This window comes from Phascolarctos cinereus, unplaced genomic scaffold (assembly GCF_003287225.1).
Source record: "Phascolarctos cinereus isolate Bilbo 61053 unplaced genomic scaffold, phaCin_HiC Scaffold_5;HRSCAF=322, whole genome shotgun sequence".
NCBI lineage: Eukaryota > Metazoa > Chordata > Mammalia > Diprotodontia > Phascolarctidae > Phascolarctos > Phascolarctos cinereus.
In genome coordinates this window covers 387289933-387307235 of record NW_027555958.1, presented here as the reverse complement: position 1 = coordinate 387307235, position 17303 = coordinate 387289933, and the positions used below count along the sequence as shown (strand labels likewise).

At 34.5% G+C, this 17303-nt stretch overlaps 1 protein-coding gene and 1 pseudogene across 2 annotated transcripts in view; both read left to right on the top strand.

Moving 5' to 3' along the window:
* Nucleotides 1-17303, top strand: part of LOC110197677 (complement factor H-like) — a 122816-nt gene that overhangs the window by 69171 nt on the left and 36342 nt on the right. For both annotated transcript variants that reach the window (XM_020971717.2, XM_020971718.2), the window contains 5 exons: nt 2671-2850; nt 5255-5431; nt 7915-8091; nt 9640-9822; nt 9961-10140. In XM_020971717.2, the coding sequence (XP_020827376.1) occupies nt 2671-2850; nt 5255-5431; nt 7915-8091; nt 9640-9822; nt 9961-10140 (897 nt within the window). The remainder of the gene's footprint in view (nt 1-2670; nt 2851-5254; nt 5432-7914; nt 8092-9639; nt 9823-9960; nt 10141-17303) is intronic.
* Nucleotides 64-850, top strand: LOC144457992 (large ribosomal subunit protein bL35m pseudogene; annotated as a pseudogene).

Sequence of the window (17303 nt, the reverse complement as noted above, 5' to 3'; positions counted from 1 at the left end):
TAACCTGACCACATTAGAAGCTGTCAATGCATATTATGTTTATTTTTAAAAAGCAAATCAAAGATAACATTGACCACCATTGTTCTCTGGACTTCCACAGGAATCATTTGACCCCTTAATATTTTGGTTTCTTCCACCTTCCAAAACTGTTCCAAAATGGTGTGTCTGAATTCCATTCTGTTTGAACAACATTTCAGCCATATTCAAGCACCTCTTATTTCTCCTGCTGTCAAACTAGTTCCATTTGTTAGAAATCTGACATGTGGGAATCCTTCAGCAATCCTTAATACTATAACCCCTTTGCTTCCAACTGTCTTATGATCACTTGTCAGAAGTTTAACATACTGTAGCTTGAGAAAAGGAAAATAGAATCTGTGCAAGCCATCTTCTTTAGGTTTCTCCAACTACACCGTGGTCTTTGACTGAGGGTAAAGGTTGTGGGAAAAGAAGACTGGGTGAAAAGAAACCTGAGGGAACAGGTGTTCTGCAATGAAATACAAAGCAAATTGCTCAGCAAAATCACAGAATATTTCTGGAAGATGCAGAACTGGTGAATTGGAGACCCCTTCCTGAAATACCACAGCAGGAACCGCAAAGTGTAGGCCCAACACAGAACATTTGGTACAGAACTAGTGGGACTCTTTCATCATATGTAGATCTTTACATCTCCGTGCAAAGATGAATAAAGCAAATGGTTGAAACAGCAACCATACAAATTACCAAAATATATCAGACTTATTAGCAAATGACTGTTTATTTGTACTTTGTATTTTGTATGTATACATATTGTACTTTGTGGAGGAAAACTTTAAAAGAATATGGTGTATGTCAAATACATATTTTAAATTCATTTTGTTGTTCTTTTTAACACCAGTTCATTATATTTATTCTTTCCTTCAGCAATCATTTATCAAGGGCCTACTAAGTGCCAGGCACAGAGGGTTCAAAGAGGATGAAAAGGCTCTAACCTTCACAGGGCACAGATCCTTGTGAAGAGAAGCAACACATACCCAGAAAAATTCAATACAAAATACATACAGACAGGCTTCCTATAGAAGGTAACCCTTTGAGCTGAGCTCTACAGAAGATAGAAATTTGATAAGGGAGTGAAGAAGGGAGAGTACTCCAGCCCTGGGGCACAGCCTAGGCAGAGGCACAAAGAGATGAGTTTGGATGCTGGGCACAGGTAATAGAGTAAGAAGGCTGATTTGGTTGTCATACAAGTGTGTGCAGAATGATGGGCAGCAAGCCTGGAAAGGCAGAGTTCAAAAGATCACTTGGTCTCCTTTACTTTTTTTAAACAAAGAAGCTAAGGTTTTTTTGTAAATGTGACTTTGTTCATTAAGAACGGGAGAGAATGGAGACACTTGGATTATACAGGCTGAATTTTAATATCTTTTCTTTAAAGAACAATAGGACATTTGATGGTGTTCCATCTACGGCACAAAATTTCGAATGAACAATATTGACTTTGCTCCTCTTTCACTTCTTATCTTGCTTTGTCCTTTTTTTTTAATTTGGTAAAGGAAGATGAGTTTCTTTCTTCTAACCCTGCTTTCTGTGGTAGTCATTGGTGAGGCCTGGGGAGCATTCATGGAGAAGGGTCATTCCTTGTCCTGTTTTCCTTTCCACACACAGAGTAACAATTGATAGAGGAAATAATATTTTGTAGTAGAAGAAGTGAGGCACTTCAGCCTTAATGTTCTCCATATATAAAATATGTCATAAATCAGGGAAGTATAAGGACATTTGTTTGAGTTTTTCTTTGACTATCAATATTAAAATATGCAGCAAAAGAGTGATTCTAACATGGCAAATCCCTCAAATCAGCTTGACATCTCTGTCCGTTACTCAGTTCTCTGTAGCAAAAAAAAAAGTGTGACATAAAAATACTATTTGCATTGAAGTGGTGGTCTTAAAAAGGAGCTCTGAGAAATCATTTCAAGAATTTTGCTGTAAGTCTGGCTTTCTCGAGATTAAATTGAGGACAATTGGCAAGGGTCTCAAAGTTGAGGCTAATGTGGGTCAAGAGATCTGTTTTCAAAAATGTCTACAACCTTAATTTGCCCTTTCCTAAAAGCTGCCTACATATATTACCTGTTGAAACAAAATGATTTCTTGAGTACAGCTATTATTTCTCAGTAGAATAAAGTTGTCTCTATACTACTTCTCCTCCCTAGGGCTAAAGGTTCCTTAGATATGACAGTGCCTTCTGAAACAGCCCTAGGGAAAGCAGGTGGAGAGACATGTCTCCCAAAGTGAAAGAAACAGTTAAGTCAGAAAGGTTATATAGGATTCCCATGAAACACTAATGAAAATATTTCCTGCATCTAAATTCCATGGGCAGGTCAGAACCACCACCCAAAGGATCTCCCCGGGGCTACTGACTTTAACAATCTAGCAACCAGTATCTGTATACTTCCTCAGGGGTAAAGAAAGACTCAGGGACTAATCTATAGCTCCTTGACCTATAGTGAGAAAGTTCTCCAGCAATTTGAGGAGTGACCACCTGGTAACAAGTGTTACCTTATCAAGGTCATCAATGAGTGAATCAGCTTGGTTTCTATAAAATTAACTCACTTTTTGGATGCCATTGTTTTATTTATTGCTTTCCTACAAAGACAGTAATAAGCCCATGCCAATAATTTGCTAATGATCCTTCCCTTTCAGAAATATGCACAATCAGAAATTATTTTCAGAATGGATTTTTTTCTGAATCAAAATCATATTACCTTGTCAACACAGCAGCAAGATATCAATGTAAAGAAGGATATGCAACAAGAGATGGAAAAAAAGAGGGATTTATCACATGTGGGCAACAAGGGTGGTTGAATCAACCAAAGTGTATCAGTGAGTAATTTAATATTTTATTCACTCTCTTCATGAATGTAGTTAGGGATTCATATTCTACTGTATTTCACATCAAATAAGTGAAAAGTTTCATTTGATTCAATAAAATGCAGATATTATCTAGATAATCTTATTTTAAATGCTTGTAAATTTGAAAGGTATCCTAGAATAGTGGGAAAAATAATAACAACACTGAATTGCTCTGTTCCTGGATGTCTGGTTCTGATCCTTTTTCACTGCTAACTAGTTGTGCAGCTATAGGCAGGTTATTCAACCTCTCTAGGTCTCAGTTTTCTGGTCTGCAAAATAAGGAGTGTGGACCAGAAGATTTCTTTCAGCTCTATTTTTATATGTATTTATGAGTGTAGATCTTTTGTGGTAGACAAAATTTCTTCTATCCTATCCAAATTCTCTCCGTGTAAATGTTCCTCTCTTTCACTAGGTGTAATGAGATTAGCCAAAATCAATGATGCATTGTAGGAGATTCCTGGCAGGGCATAGAGGTCATTGAATTTTACTGCTAGGCCTCTTGCATTCTCTTTTTTGGTTGCTTCCCTACCCCTTGTTCTCCAAAACTGTAAAACTGATCACCTTCTTTCTAATAAAAAGAAAAGAAAAAGAAAAAAAGTTAATTACATGTGGTGTGATAAAGAGTGGAGGTTAAAAGAGGGAGGGATGTGATTTTGTAACTTTCAGGTCTTCAATGGAACCAACCAAATCCATGCCATTGATTCCACTTGGTTGGAGATCCTGACACTTTTTATCATTGCTGTAGCATCAGAGAGGCCTATATATGAAGGTTTGCCAAAGACCTAAGTACAGTCAGCATCCCTACACACTGATGTTCTTTTATCCAGGAATGTGCTGGTGATTTTTAGGCACAGAGTTTAGCATAACAATCATTCACCTCAGTCTCCTTTGGTCATGCCCCTTACCTGAATTGCGCTCCTTCTCCTTGCTGCCTCTTATAATCTCTAGTTTTCTCTGAAACTCATCTCAAATACTACATAAAACTTTTTTTGATACCCTCTAGCTGTTAGTGAATTTTCCTCCTAATCACCTTCTATTTTTGTATGTACTTGTATATATATATATATATATATATATATATATATATATATATATATATATATTGACTCTGCAATCAAATATAAATTCCTTGAGACATGGATTATTTAATTTTTGTCTTTATATTCTCAACTCATAGCAGAATCTGTCTCATGCTAGGTATCTAATAAACATGCTAAAAATAAAGGCTTAATTCATATCAAACTTATTAGAGTTGTTCCAGAGGTTCTAATCTTGAATAATCTCAGGTTGTGACACATTTCTTCAAAGTGAGAAATAGATAACAAGCATTTATCAATAATGCATTCTATTGCTTGAAGTTTTAAGGAATAAATTTAGGCTCTGATTTTACAGTATAGCTTTAATTTCATAGCTTGATATTTGAATTTTACTTTAGATTCTGGCAATCATCTAGTCCATTCCCACTCATTTTATTCAAACAGATGAGCCACCTGAGGCCGGTGGCTCTTAAACAATTTTATTCAAGATATCGACATTAGCAGATAGCAAATTTGGGATTTGAACATTTAACCCTTCTCACCAATACAAGGATCTAAGACATCTCCAAAGGCCTCATGATGGAAAGTGCTATCCACATCCAAAGAAAGAACTATGGAGTTTAAATGCAGATTGAAGCTTACTATTTGCTATTTTTTTTTCTTCTGTTATGTTTTGTTTCCTCTTTCTGGTGATTCCTCCTATTGGTTCTAATTCTTTCTTTGAACATTACTAATATGAAAATATGTTTAATAGGAATATATATGTGTAACCTATATCAGGTTTCATGCCATTTTGGGGAGGGAGGTAGGGAAGGAGGGGGAGAAAAATTTAAAACTCAAAAGCTGATGGAAGTGGTTGTTGATAAATCAAAATAAATTAATTTTAAAAAGAAATTGTAAACAAAATGAGGTTTCTGTTCTTTGTGATTTACATGCTAAGTCCACATGATATAATATAAGTATTAGACATGTATTCCTTTTTGACTTTAGCTTTCTGTTAGAGAAATTGGCATATTCATGCCATATGAATCATTTTCAAAATTCTGTATTTAATTTAGACACAGTCTTATGAAATAGATCCTAAATGGTTCAGAAAACATTGTCCTCTGGGAAACAAGCACTTGGATAAAGTCCTAAAACGGATACCCAGAAATCCAGGTTTCCAGAAAAAAAATGGCAGAGTACTTGTTTATTGTTTAACATATAGTACTTTATCCCATTTTTATTTTAAAAACTCAGCAATGATGCCATGGCTTTCTATAAGGTCTGATTTGCTGAGTTGAAATATACATGAGGTTACATCAGAGACAAAATTCTAACTTTGTTTTTTGGTTTAGAAATTTGTGATATTCCACAATTTGAAAATGCCAGACAAAAGGGAAACAAGGCATTTCTGAAGCCTAATGAAAGATTAGAATATGAATGCATGGATGGATATGAAATCACAAGTGGGCAAACTGTAGGTGTCAAAGTATGTGATGTTGATGAGTGGCCTACACTACTTGAATGCTATGGTAAGTTACTTTGCCTGAGTTAAAAAAAACCCACATTTTACAGAGATTCATGGATGGGTGGAATCCAACTGCTAATGTTTTCAATGAACAAAAAAGCATTTTTTTCAGTCCCTGAATTTCACTTTAATGGATAATTTCATGAGCAGCTAATGTTGTCTGATCTATAATTCTAAATCATTATGACTAGAATGAAAAAAAAATTAAATCATTTTAAGACCCACACTTTGAATGATTTTGACTTCATTAATCACCATTTTGAAATGTGCCCTCTTTAAGTATTTTGAAAAATTTATACCAACAGCATGCAGTTTTAATTACAATTTATAGTCTTGCATGTTAATTGCATTTTAAACTAATTTGGTTTGTTCTTAAAGTTAATTAAATTCATTGGGAAAATTTGACTTGATGCAATTGAAAGGAAAGAACAGATATGGTGATTTAGTGGTGTCTTTGAGAACAGCTTCAACTTTGAAGCATTCTTAGCCTTGTGCTTAACCAGCTTTTAAGACTATACCTCACCCCCACTCTCTACCTCTGAAAATCATCCAACTAAGTGGAAAGAAGATCATCGTACAAGCAGACTGGCCAAAGAATGAATCAACAGTTTCTAACCTAGATCTTCTAGACTCCAAGTTCTCTTCTCTATGTGTTATGCCAAAATAGCACGCAATTTCCTGAAAGACAAGGAGTTGCATCTAAATGAAAAGATGTTTTCCAATTCTTCTTGGAGAGGCAAAATGAAAAAAAAAAGCACTTATTAAGCACTTACTATGTGCCAAGGACTTTACTAAGGGCTGAAGACATAAAAATGAAGCAACACAGTCCCCACTCTCAATCATGTCACATTCTGAAGAGGAAGACAACCTATGTATGAGGGTTCAGATGCAGGACAGGTAGAAAGGCCTAGTGGTCTTATAATTGAGTCAAGGCAGATGTTAATGCACCTTCTTATTGTCATTTCCATTGATAAAACCATATATTTCAGCTATTGGAACATCTGACAACATTACTATTTTGGTAGTAAGATCTTCATTTTCCGAGTCATTAGCCATTGTTCCAGAGGTAATTGAAGCTATAGTACCTACAGAAGAAGTTGCCAGGTCAGATTTCTACTAGAGTTCTACCTCTGGACAATCACAGTGATTCCAGGATTAATGCTCATAATATAAGCTATTTCCTGCAGAATTATGTTGGATAGGAATGAATTTTTAACAGTCAATCTAAAGATTCAGCAAATAAGAATGCTTTGGGGTGCACTGTGGGCATTCAGATGAGTCAAAGGATAAAATTTGAACATTAAAACCATTTTCCAAATGTTTCTTAGCCACTCCCTAAAATAAAGAAATTCAAATGTTAATGTTCACTATCAAAATGTCCTCTTTGTTCTTATGTGGATACCAATACCACCAGGAGCTTCTCTAGACTCCTTATTGAGGACTCTCTTTACCTACAAGCTGCTGTAGGTTTGGCAGTCTTTGTACCTGCCAGCTACTACTGGTACCATCTAATTAAGCGGTCATTATTTTTTCTTTATGCCATTGTTATTGTATTTGACATTAGAAATTGCCAAAGTCATTCATATTTTATGACTCAGGTATTATTGTTTTGTCACAAATCAACTGTGCTTTAAATGTGACTTAAAAGATGGGTGTCACTCATTAATATGGTTTGTCATGTCTTGAGAGTGGCACAAAATATTTTTTCCATTGCAAAACATGCCCAATTTTATAAGTCAGTTGTTTAGGTCATGTCTGAATACAATTAAAAATATGAGAACCTTATCTTTGAGTATTATACAATATATTTTTAGTTTAAATCAGAGTATATACGTATGTGTATATACATACACATGTATACATACATACACTGTCTGTACATGTATGGTATGTTGTGTTTGTTTTCAATAACTATAGGACTATATATTGTACAATATATTGTATAATGATGGGTTCTGGTTTTGAATTTTTAACTATTGGCTGTGTGATGTTTTAATTTGCTCATTAGTCAAATTGTGGGGTTAAAGTATATGACCTCTAACTATAAAAATAAACTATAAAAATAAAAACAAACCTATAATACTATACTTAAATGATAATCCAAAGCATATATTTTCTAGATTCTTTTCCCCAATTGTTTCTGCCAGTGCTGAAATTTAATTCTAACCCAGTCATTTAATTCCAACCCACTCATAGATATTTATCTTTATGTAATTTTTTTGTTTACTATGCATCCTCTTTCTTTCTTTTCCCTTGCCATTAGATTATTCAATCTAATTAATTTGAGAAAAAGAAACCTTTATTTGCCTGTTATTTACCAGAATTCCTTATGTGAAATTGTACAACATTTAACTAAATTGTTAGCTCTTTGAAGGTAGGAACTAAAATTTCTGATAGCAATGTTTTAAATCTTAATAAGTTATTTGTTGAGCAAACAATAAACTTCTAAAACTTAAAACATTAATTTTGTTATTATTTTATTTTTAGAAAAATCATGTCATCTCCCTATACTACAAGAAAATTTATATCCTGATCCCAAGCAAGACAAATATAAAGTTGGAGATGTGCTGACATTTCGCTGTTCAAATGGATTAAAACTAGTTGGACCACTTTCAGTGCAGTGTTACCACTTTGGCTGGTCCCCCAGTATTCCTACTTGTGAAAGTAAACATTTCTTCTCAAATCGGTGATAACAACAATGGAATTACTAACATAATCCTGGCACAATTTTGTATCTTTGCAGTCATTTTCATATAGTGTATTTTAGGTTAGCATATAATCATTTATATCTGCCTTAGAAGGTAAGAATTAAAGCGTCGGAAGAGGTGTGACAGGGACATTCTTGATCAAGACTATATTTTCCTTTCAACATTTGAATTTTGCTATTTGTACAGAAAAATGCCCAATCCAAGGAGGCAAGTGGAGGTTATGAGGCATTTTCCTATTTATACTGAGTATGCAAGTTAGGCTTCTTATTTCTTTAACATTATATATGAACTAGAGGAAATAATAGGAATTATCTCATAATCAGTCCATATTAGCTTGGTTAAATTATTTCTTCCAAATTCATTCATTAGCATGTGCATAAGAGTGGAGGAAGTCCATGGTGGGAGTAATCCAGGGTTGGGGTGTGGTGAAATATAAGCACCAATTGGACAGGAAACCAAAAAAGCCCACAATTATGCCAATATAATAGATACTAGAAGAAGCTCTGTGGTAACCAAGTACATAGGTTCTTTTGGATTAAATATTCTTCATATCCATTTGGGATTAATAGGTATGGAAAAGTATTCAATCAATGAATTTTAGAGTCAATGTTAACCTATCACAGTATAAATTAGTGTCATGTAGGACAGATGTATAGTGATTTCTCAGCTGATAGGACATAGAGCTCACTAATAATTAGGAGTTGGCTCATTGCTTTATCTGTGTCTGGGTAGATCTATTGGTAATTTGTTTCCAAAAGACAGCTAGACCAGTTCCCCTAGGCCTAAGGACTCCCTATAGGCATGAAGGCAATTGCTCTCCTATTTGTATATTGTTTTTGGCTTCCCATATTGTGCACAGAAAGTTAATTGAAAAGTCTATAAATTGCTCAGGTCGTAACTGACTATAAAGACGACAGTGTATAGGGTGACTGCAAGGAATACCTAGAAAAATGAATCACTAAAATAAATGATAATGGAAGGATCTGATAAAGTCTCTTATGCTACTCATGTAATATATGGAAGTGTGGGAGTAGGTGCCAGTGGAAGCAGGTGCATTCAGAGTTGTTTGAATTGTGAATGCAAAAAGCATGTTGCAGCTTGATGTCATGCTGGAAGGAGGGCTCCAGCAGAGTGCCCCAGGAACCTGTGCTTGACCCTGTGCTGATACTTTTATTAGTGACTTGGATAAAGGTCTGGATACTCTGTTCATGAAATTTGTAAAGAACTTAAAACTAGGCAGTATTGGTAGTTAACACACTGGATGACAGAAGTTATTATGGTTCAGTGAAAAGATTACTAGATAGAGTCAGAGGACCCAAGTTCAAATCCCAGCTCTGCTATTTACTACCTGTGTAACATCAGGCAAATCATTTAAGCTCTTTGGTTTTCAAATGTAAAATGAGAGGTCTGGGCTCAATGACTTCTGAGATACCTTCCAATTCTAAATCAATGATCTAGTAATCTATACAATTATAAAATTACTTACATCACCTTTCTGTTATAGAGAAAGTAAAATGTTGTGAGCAACCACCTGAAATTTTGCATGGGACATCTAAGGATTCAAACAATAGGACATATTGTCATAACGATGTAGTAGAATATAATTGTGATCTTGGATTTATGAGGCGAGGACCCAAGAAAATACAATGCAATAATGGAGAATGGACAACCTTACCCACTTGCATTGGTAATGCATTGTAAACTGTATTTTAAATAATTCTGTTTCATCCATGTATGCACATATATCCATATGTGAATGAAGAGGAAGAGGGTTTTTTAATTTTTTGAAAGATAATTTAATCGTATTTGTTTCTAATTTATGTAGAGGAAGAAAGAAGATGTGCAGAAGTACCTAAACTTGTCCATGGTCATGTTCAGACTACTGACCTGTCATATTCCCACGGGTCTTTGGTGGAATATGGCTGTGAGGAAAAGTTTACAATGTTTGGAAGCAAAACAGTTGCCTGTAATCAAGGAAATTGGACGCAACTCCCTACGTGCATTGGTAAATGAGACTGTTTTTCAAATAGAGATTTGATATTGTCAACAAATATTTACATTTCTTTGTGATATTTAAAAATTATAATTGCAAAAATATTCAAAGAGTGTCTCAAATTAGTCAATATTAATTAATGATATGTTAGTTAATTGTAAATTATTGTGGCATAATAAACTTATGTATGTTTCCAAATTTGGTACTTCCAGAGGCATTTGCACTGTGGTGTTTCCCTATTTAAAGCATTATAAACCTAAATTTCATCTATAAACTATTTATCTCATATAAAACCTGTCCACTCATTTGACAAATTTACATATCATGAAGTATTTCTTAAAATTAATACATCAAAAAGTTGATGGATTAAAAAAAATTTAATAAACACACTTACATAAAAATTCATTTCAGAGGTATCTTACTTGTTGGACCACATAGTGGTCTTTAAAACAAGAAATGAACTTTAGAAAAGAACTCCTTAACTTCTGTACTCTTGCTGAAATTTATTTTGTGTGTTTAAGTGGCCATAGGAAACTGTTGTCCTCCTACGTAGATTATCTTTTTTCCTGCAGATCCCACAGCTACCAACAATGCTCCTCCATGAATTTTGGTTGTCTTCAAAAGCATTAGAAGAGAGCATTGGGGCTGAAGGTACAATTGCTATTGCAATTGATATTGCAACATAATGGGCAAAATGTGAACTTAGGCTGGTATCTTTACTTCTTAAATATCCTAATTGTTGGTATGTGAAAATGGAGGTTAAATAACAGTGTTGTTCCACCTGAGAGAGGAAAAGTAAAGGAATGTGATTACAGAAAATATTTTCCCCTTCATGGGCAGCCTATGATAGCTCCCTCCTACACCCAAACCCTTCTCTAATTTGACTGAATTATATTAGGTGGCCTAGAGTATACAATGTTGGACTTGAAATAAGCAAAACTTGAGTCTGAGTCTTGTTCCAGACACTTATTAGCAAGGCTTCTAACCTCTCCCAGTTTTACTTTTCTATATTACCTCTATAAATTAGGGATAATAAAGGCAGCTTCTGGGATTATTTTAAGGATCAAATGAGATAATATGTAAAGTTCTTTGTGAACCTTTAGACTAGCTTTCAATATATTTTTTTTGCCTGATATTTCCATAAAAGGATGAAAAAGTATAGAACTTTTCTAAAGAGTAAAAAATCTTAAATTCCTGAGTTTTTCCCCTGCTTCTTTTCTCCAGTGAGAGCCCTTCCTCTATCTTGCTCTCTGCCTACATTAGTACAAACAACCAATTTAAGTTCACAACTCATCTTTACAACACATGAGAATATTCAGTATACAAACTACAAAGAGCCATGTTAGTTACAGGTATCACCTTATGTTCTTTCCTTATCTTTTTTTAAAAAATATTTATTTATCCTTAATATTTTTTAAAAATTTTGAGTTCCAGATTTGCTCCATTCTTCCCACCCTTTACTCACCCACTGAGAAGGCAAACTATATCATTTAAACATGTGAAATCATGTAAAGCATAGTTCCATATTGGATGTATCACCAAATAAATAAAACATCAATTCAAACGTAGAGTTCGTCAGTGCTTTCTCTGAAAATGGTTAATATTTTTTCATCATAAGTCCTCTGGAATTGTCTTAGATCATTGTATTGATCATAGTAGCCAAGTCTTTCACAGTTGGTCATCATTACAACATTGTTGTTACTGTATGCAATGATCTCCCAGTTCTCACTTCACTTTGTGTCAATTAATATAGGTCTTGCCACATTTTTTCTGAAACCAACAATACCAATGAGAGGAAGTTCCAAGCATTGACCACATCCCTTTATTTTCCTTGCCATTATAAAAGCTCTTCTTTGCACTTCTCTTTTATATGAGAAAAATTTCCCCATTCTACCTTTCCCTTCCCCCTTCTCCCAGTTCATTCCTCTTTCTCATCCCTACATTTTTAAGATCATCCCAATACAATTGACTCACTATGCCCTGTGTCTAGTGACTCAATCCTCTGGCTATATATACTCCTAACTGTCCTAATAATGATAAAGTTCTTAGGAGTTACACGTATCATATAGGAATGTAAATTGTTCAACTTTGTTGAGTTCCTTATGAGTACTTTTTCATGTTTACCTTTTTATGCTCTCCTTGAGTATTTTGTTTGAATGTCAAAATTTCTATTTGCCTCTGCTCTTTTTATCTCATGAATCTTTGAAAGTCCTCTATTTAATTAAACTATGTTTTTCCTCTAAAGGATTTACTCATTTTTGTTGGGTAGGTGATTTTGGTTGTAATCCTAGCTCTTTTGCCTCCCAATATACCATATTCCAAGCTTTCCACTCTTTTTAGGTTGAAGCTGCTAAATCTTGTGTGATATTGACTATGCTTCCATGATATTTGAATTGTTTCTGGTTGCTTGCAGTATTTTCTTCTTGACCTGGAAGTTCTAGAATTTAGCTACAATATCCCTGGGAGTTTTTATCTTGAGATCTCTTTCAAGTGGTGATTGATGGTTTCTTTCAATTTCTATTTTACCCTCTGCTTCTAATATATCAGGAGAGTTTTCCTTGATAATTTCTTGAAATATTTTATACAGGGTGTTTTTTTATCGTGACTTTCAAGTAGTCCAACATTTCTTTCATTATCCCTCCTCAATCTATTTTCCAGGTCAGTTGTTTTTCCAATAAAATATTTCACATTTTTTTCTATTTTAAAAATTTTTTGTTTTATTGTTTTATTAATTGTTTTACTTGATTTAATTCATTGTTTTATTGTTTCTCAATGTCTCATGGAGTCATTAGCGTCTACATGTCCAATTCTAATTTTTAAGCAAATACTTTTTTTCAATGAACTGTTGTGCTTCCTTTTCCATTTGGCCTATTCTGCATTTAAATTTTCTTTTTTTCAGTGAGTTTTAGTTTCTCTTGTCATTAGGCCAAATCTATTTTTTAGGTTGCTATTTTCCTCAGTATTTTTTCTGGTGCATCTTTTACAAATTATCTTTTAATGATTTTATTCCATCACTCTGATTTCTTTTTCCAATTTTTCCTCTACCTCTGTTATCTCTTTCTTTAACTCTTTAAGGAATTCTTGCTGTCTTTGGGTCCAATAAGCATTATGATTTGGACCTTTGATAGTAGCTGTTTTCACATTATTTTCTTCTAAGTTTATGTCTTGATCTTCCCGGCCACTGTAGTAGCTTTTCATGGTCTTTTGTTGTTGTTTGTTCATGTTCCCAGACTATTTCTTCACTTTGAAATTTATGTTAAAGTCAAGATCTGGTCACCGGGAGGTAGGTAGGCACTGTGCCACCTTTAGGCTTTTTTGTGCTGGAAGTCTGGGTATCTGCAAGTTTTTTAGTGCTTCCAAGGTCTTGTTGATATGGTCACTGCTCTCTTGCTCTGTGGTCTGATCTTTACCTAGGAATGGCCACTGATTTCCTATAGCTGCAAGTACTTGTGCTCCTCTAGGCTCTGATACTTTGAACAGGTTCTTTCCTCTCCTAAAGCCACAAATGCCAGTACTCATCTTGGCCTGGGCAATGTTATCAAGGTCCCTGCTCCTTTGTGACAAACCAGAAGCTTTCCTTGCCACCATGCAATTGTGAACCAGAAATGCTCATAGGCAATAGATTTGTCAATCAGTACCAATTGTACCCAGTGCCAACAAAGGTCTCCTGTAATCTCTTTCTGATCAGTTGTCTGACCCCCTTGCTATGTCCGGGCTGAGAGCTCCTAAAGCTGTTGCTGCCATCACAGCCTCCTTCAAGTTCCACAACTTGTTCTCCTGCTGCAGTATGAGCCTGTACCCACCCAGGTGTTACAGACCTCTCCAGTTAACTTCCTAAGATGTCTTAGGCTAGATAAATGTTTCTCTGCCACTCCAAAATTTCATTTGTGACATTATTTTAAAGTTGTTTGGAAGGGAATGTTTGGATAGTTCAATTGGATCCTGGCCTATACTCTTCCAAGGCTATGCCTCCTGCCAGGGTATCCATTTCTTTCTTAGCTTGATTCAGATTTCCTATCATAAATGTAGAGATAAACGGGAGCCAGGTGGCATTTTAGCTAAACTCTCTCATTTTATATGTAGTGGGAGGAGGAGAGATGATTATTAGGGTACCCACGATCAGTTGATTTTGCCCTGGATTAGTTAATGTGAATACATTAAATTAAGGACAGAGTATCAAGATAGAGAGAGTAATCAGCAGTGTCAAAGGGTGAAAAGATATTGAGGAGAATGAAGATTGAGAAAATGCCTCCAGATTTGGTAACTAAGAGATCGTTGGTAACTTTGAAGAGAGGAGTTTTAGAGGAATGCTAAATTTGGAAGCTGTATTATAAGGGGTTAAGAAAAGAGTGAGAGGAGGGAAAGTGGAAGTACTTATTGTCAACAGCTTATTCAAGAAGTTTAGTCATAAAGGGCAGAAGAGAAGTAGGATGATAATTATTGGGGATGAAAGGTTCAAGTAAGGGTTTTTTGAGCATTGGGGAAATATGGACATGTTGGTAGACAGTAGAGAAGAAGCCAGGAGAATGTGAGAAAGTAAACATAAGTGATGCTGAAGGGATGACAGGAAGGAAAATCTATTCAAGGGATGGGATAGGATGAAGTCACTTGTACAGGAGTTAGCATTGGCAGAGAATAGGGCCACCTGTTTATGTAAGACAGGGTGAAGGAGATGGTACTAGCAGAAGCCATATGAACAAAACATGATGAAGAAAAAGGGAGATGAGTTCAGAGCAAATAGCTCCAACATATCCTTAAAATATGAGGCAAGTTATTAGTGTTCTTAAGAAAACTTTAATTAATCCAACCATGACCCCTAGCTATTGTCCTGTATTTCTCCTCATTTCCTTAAACTCCTTCAGAAGACCATCCATAAAAAGTGTCCCCATTTTCCTTTCTTTCAACCTTGTATCTCTATTAAGCCTTCTGTGATCTGGCTTCTGTCTTCATCATTCAACTGAAACTGCCCTCTCTAAAGTTATCGATGATCTTTTAATGATGATCTAAAGACCTTTTTTCAGTCCTCATCCTTCCTGACCTCTCTGGAAGACAGATAACTGCTGATAACTTTCTCCTGAACGCTTTCTCTTTTCTAGCTTTTCATGAAATTACTCTCTCCTGTTTCCCTTGCTGCACATTCAGTCACCTCTCAGTCCACTCAAACTTTGTTTATATTACGCACACTAATCATGCCTAATCCTGAGGCCACTCACTGGCCTCGTCACTTACCGTAGGTTCAATGTTCATCTATGCAAATAATTCCAGATCTGCATATCCAGACCCAGACTGTCTCCTAAGTTCCAATTTTGGAAACCTTCAACTACATGTCTTGTACGTATCTCAAACTCAGTATATCCAAAATAGAACAAATTCTCTTTCCTCACAAACCTTCTCTCTTCTTGACTTCCTTATTACTGTTGAGAGTATCACCAGCCTCCCAGGCACCCAGGCTTGAAAACTTAGTGTTACATGTAACTACTCTTCTCATCCCAATTTATCTAATCTGCTGTGAAATCCTGTTTCTATGTTCATAACATTTTTCTTATAAGTCTCCTTCTTACTACTCAAAGTTTAATTTTAGTATAGGATATAATATCTTCTAACCTGGACTATTCCTTTAGATTATTTTATTATTTTTAAAGTGCTCTTACTTCTATTTGTCAAGATTTTCATCTGCTCTATGCTTTTCAGAATTTCTACTTTCACGTCTATTTTGGGTTTTTAAATTTGTTGTTTTCTATTTTTGAATTGCATACCCAATCAATTTATCTTTCAAAAAATGAATGTTTAGAGATATAAATAATCCCTTATGACAGCTTTTGCTTTATCATTAAATTTTCACATATTGTCTTATTTTTATTTAATTTAATGAAATTTTTATTTCTATTACTTCTTTTTGCTCTACCAATTATCTAGGATTCAATTCTCCAATGTGAAGATATTTCATTTCTTTTGCTTATGTATGTGTGCATATAAGTGAATGAGGGTGTATGAGTGTGTAATGTATGTGTGTATGTATTCAGCCTCCCTTTCTCTGATTCAGACCAAAGTAAGTTTGACTGTTCCATATTTGTATACTTTTCCTCTAATGTATCCTTCTTATGTGAGATAAGTTTCTCACACTACCTCTTACTTACTTTCCCAGTATAATACCCTTTCTCTCTCATTTCCTACTTCTAAAAGCATTAACATAAAATAAAACTCCCCCAGGATTCCTATAATCTTATTACATGATTTTGTCTTTTTTTTCCCCTATATGAGTCCTAAAACATGACAGTTCTATTACTTATTTCTTTACTCCATTAGAATGTAAATAATTAATCTTCATATAGACATTTCTATTCAATCAAAAGTATTTAGGTTACTACATTTCACTGGACTTCTGTATTTGCATTTAAAAATGTCTACTTAGTTTGGCCTTTTTCATCCAGAATGCTTGGATACATTTTTTTTTCTTCTGCGATGTTATACTAAGTTTTAGCACATGGTTTTAGCCTTTACTGTAATATTTTATCATTTGCCTTTGGGCAAAAAAAACATTCAAATTTTACCTCTCTATTATAATGATAACTGCCAATTTTTGTGTAATCTTATCAATGGCTGCTATATATTAGAACTATTTCTTTTTGTCTGCTTTGCAATGTTATTTTTCTTTGATTTCTGAAGCTATGTATTTGGTTACGATGTTCCCAGGAGTTTTCATTTTGGTGTTCCTTTTAGGAAATTATCAATAGATCTTTCTGATTTTTATTTTGCCTGCTGGTTCCAATAGATCTAATCACTCTTCATTTATGATTTTTTAAAATATAACATCAGGTTGTCTTTTTTATTTTTTGGTTATGATTTTTAAGTACTCTAAAGGTTTTTTAGATTTGTTCTCCTTGACTTGTTTTTCAAGCCTTTTTTTCAGTTTTATAAATGTTTTGTTTTTACATTTACAGATTTACTCTTTTTAAGAGGTCTCTTGAAACAAAGTAAAACAGTTAAGTGAAATTAATAATTCATTGACCTTATCTGAAAGTTCATGCAATATTTCGTATCTGTAGTAGCCCCTACCTCTCCATTTTTTATATTAACAGAAATATATTTATTTTATCACCCTCCCATCCCCTATCCCATTTTTTAAAAAGTAGAAAAGAAAAAAATTTCTTACAACAAATATGTATAGGGAGATT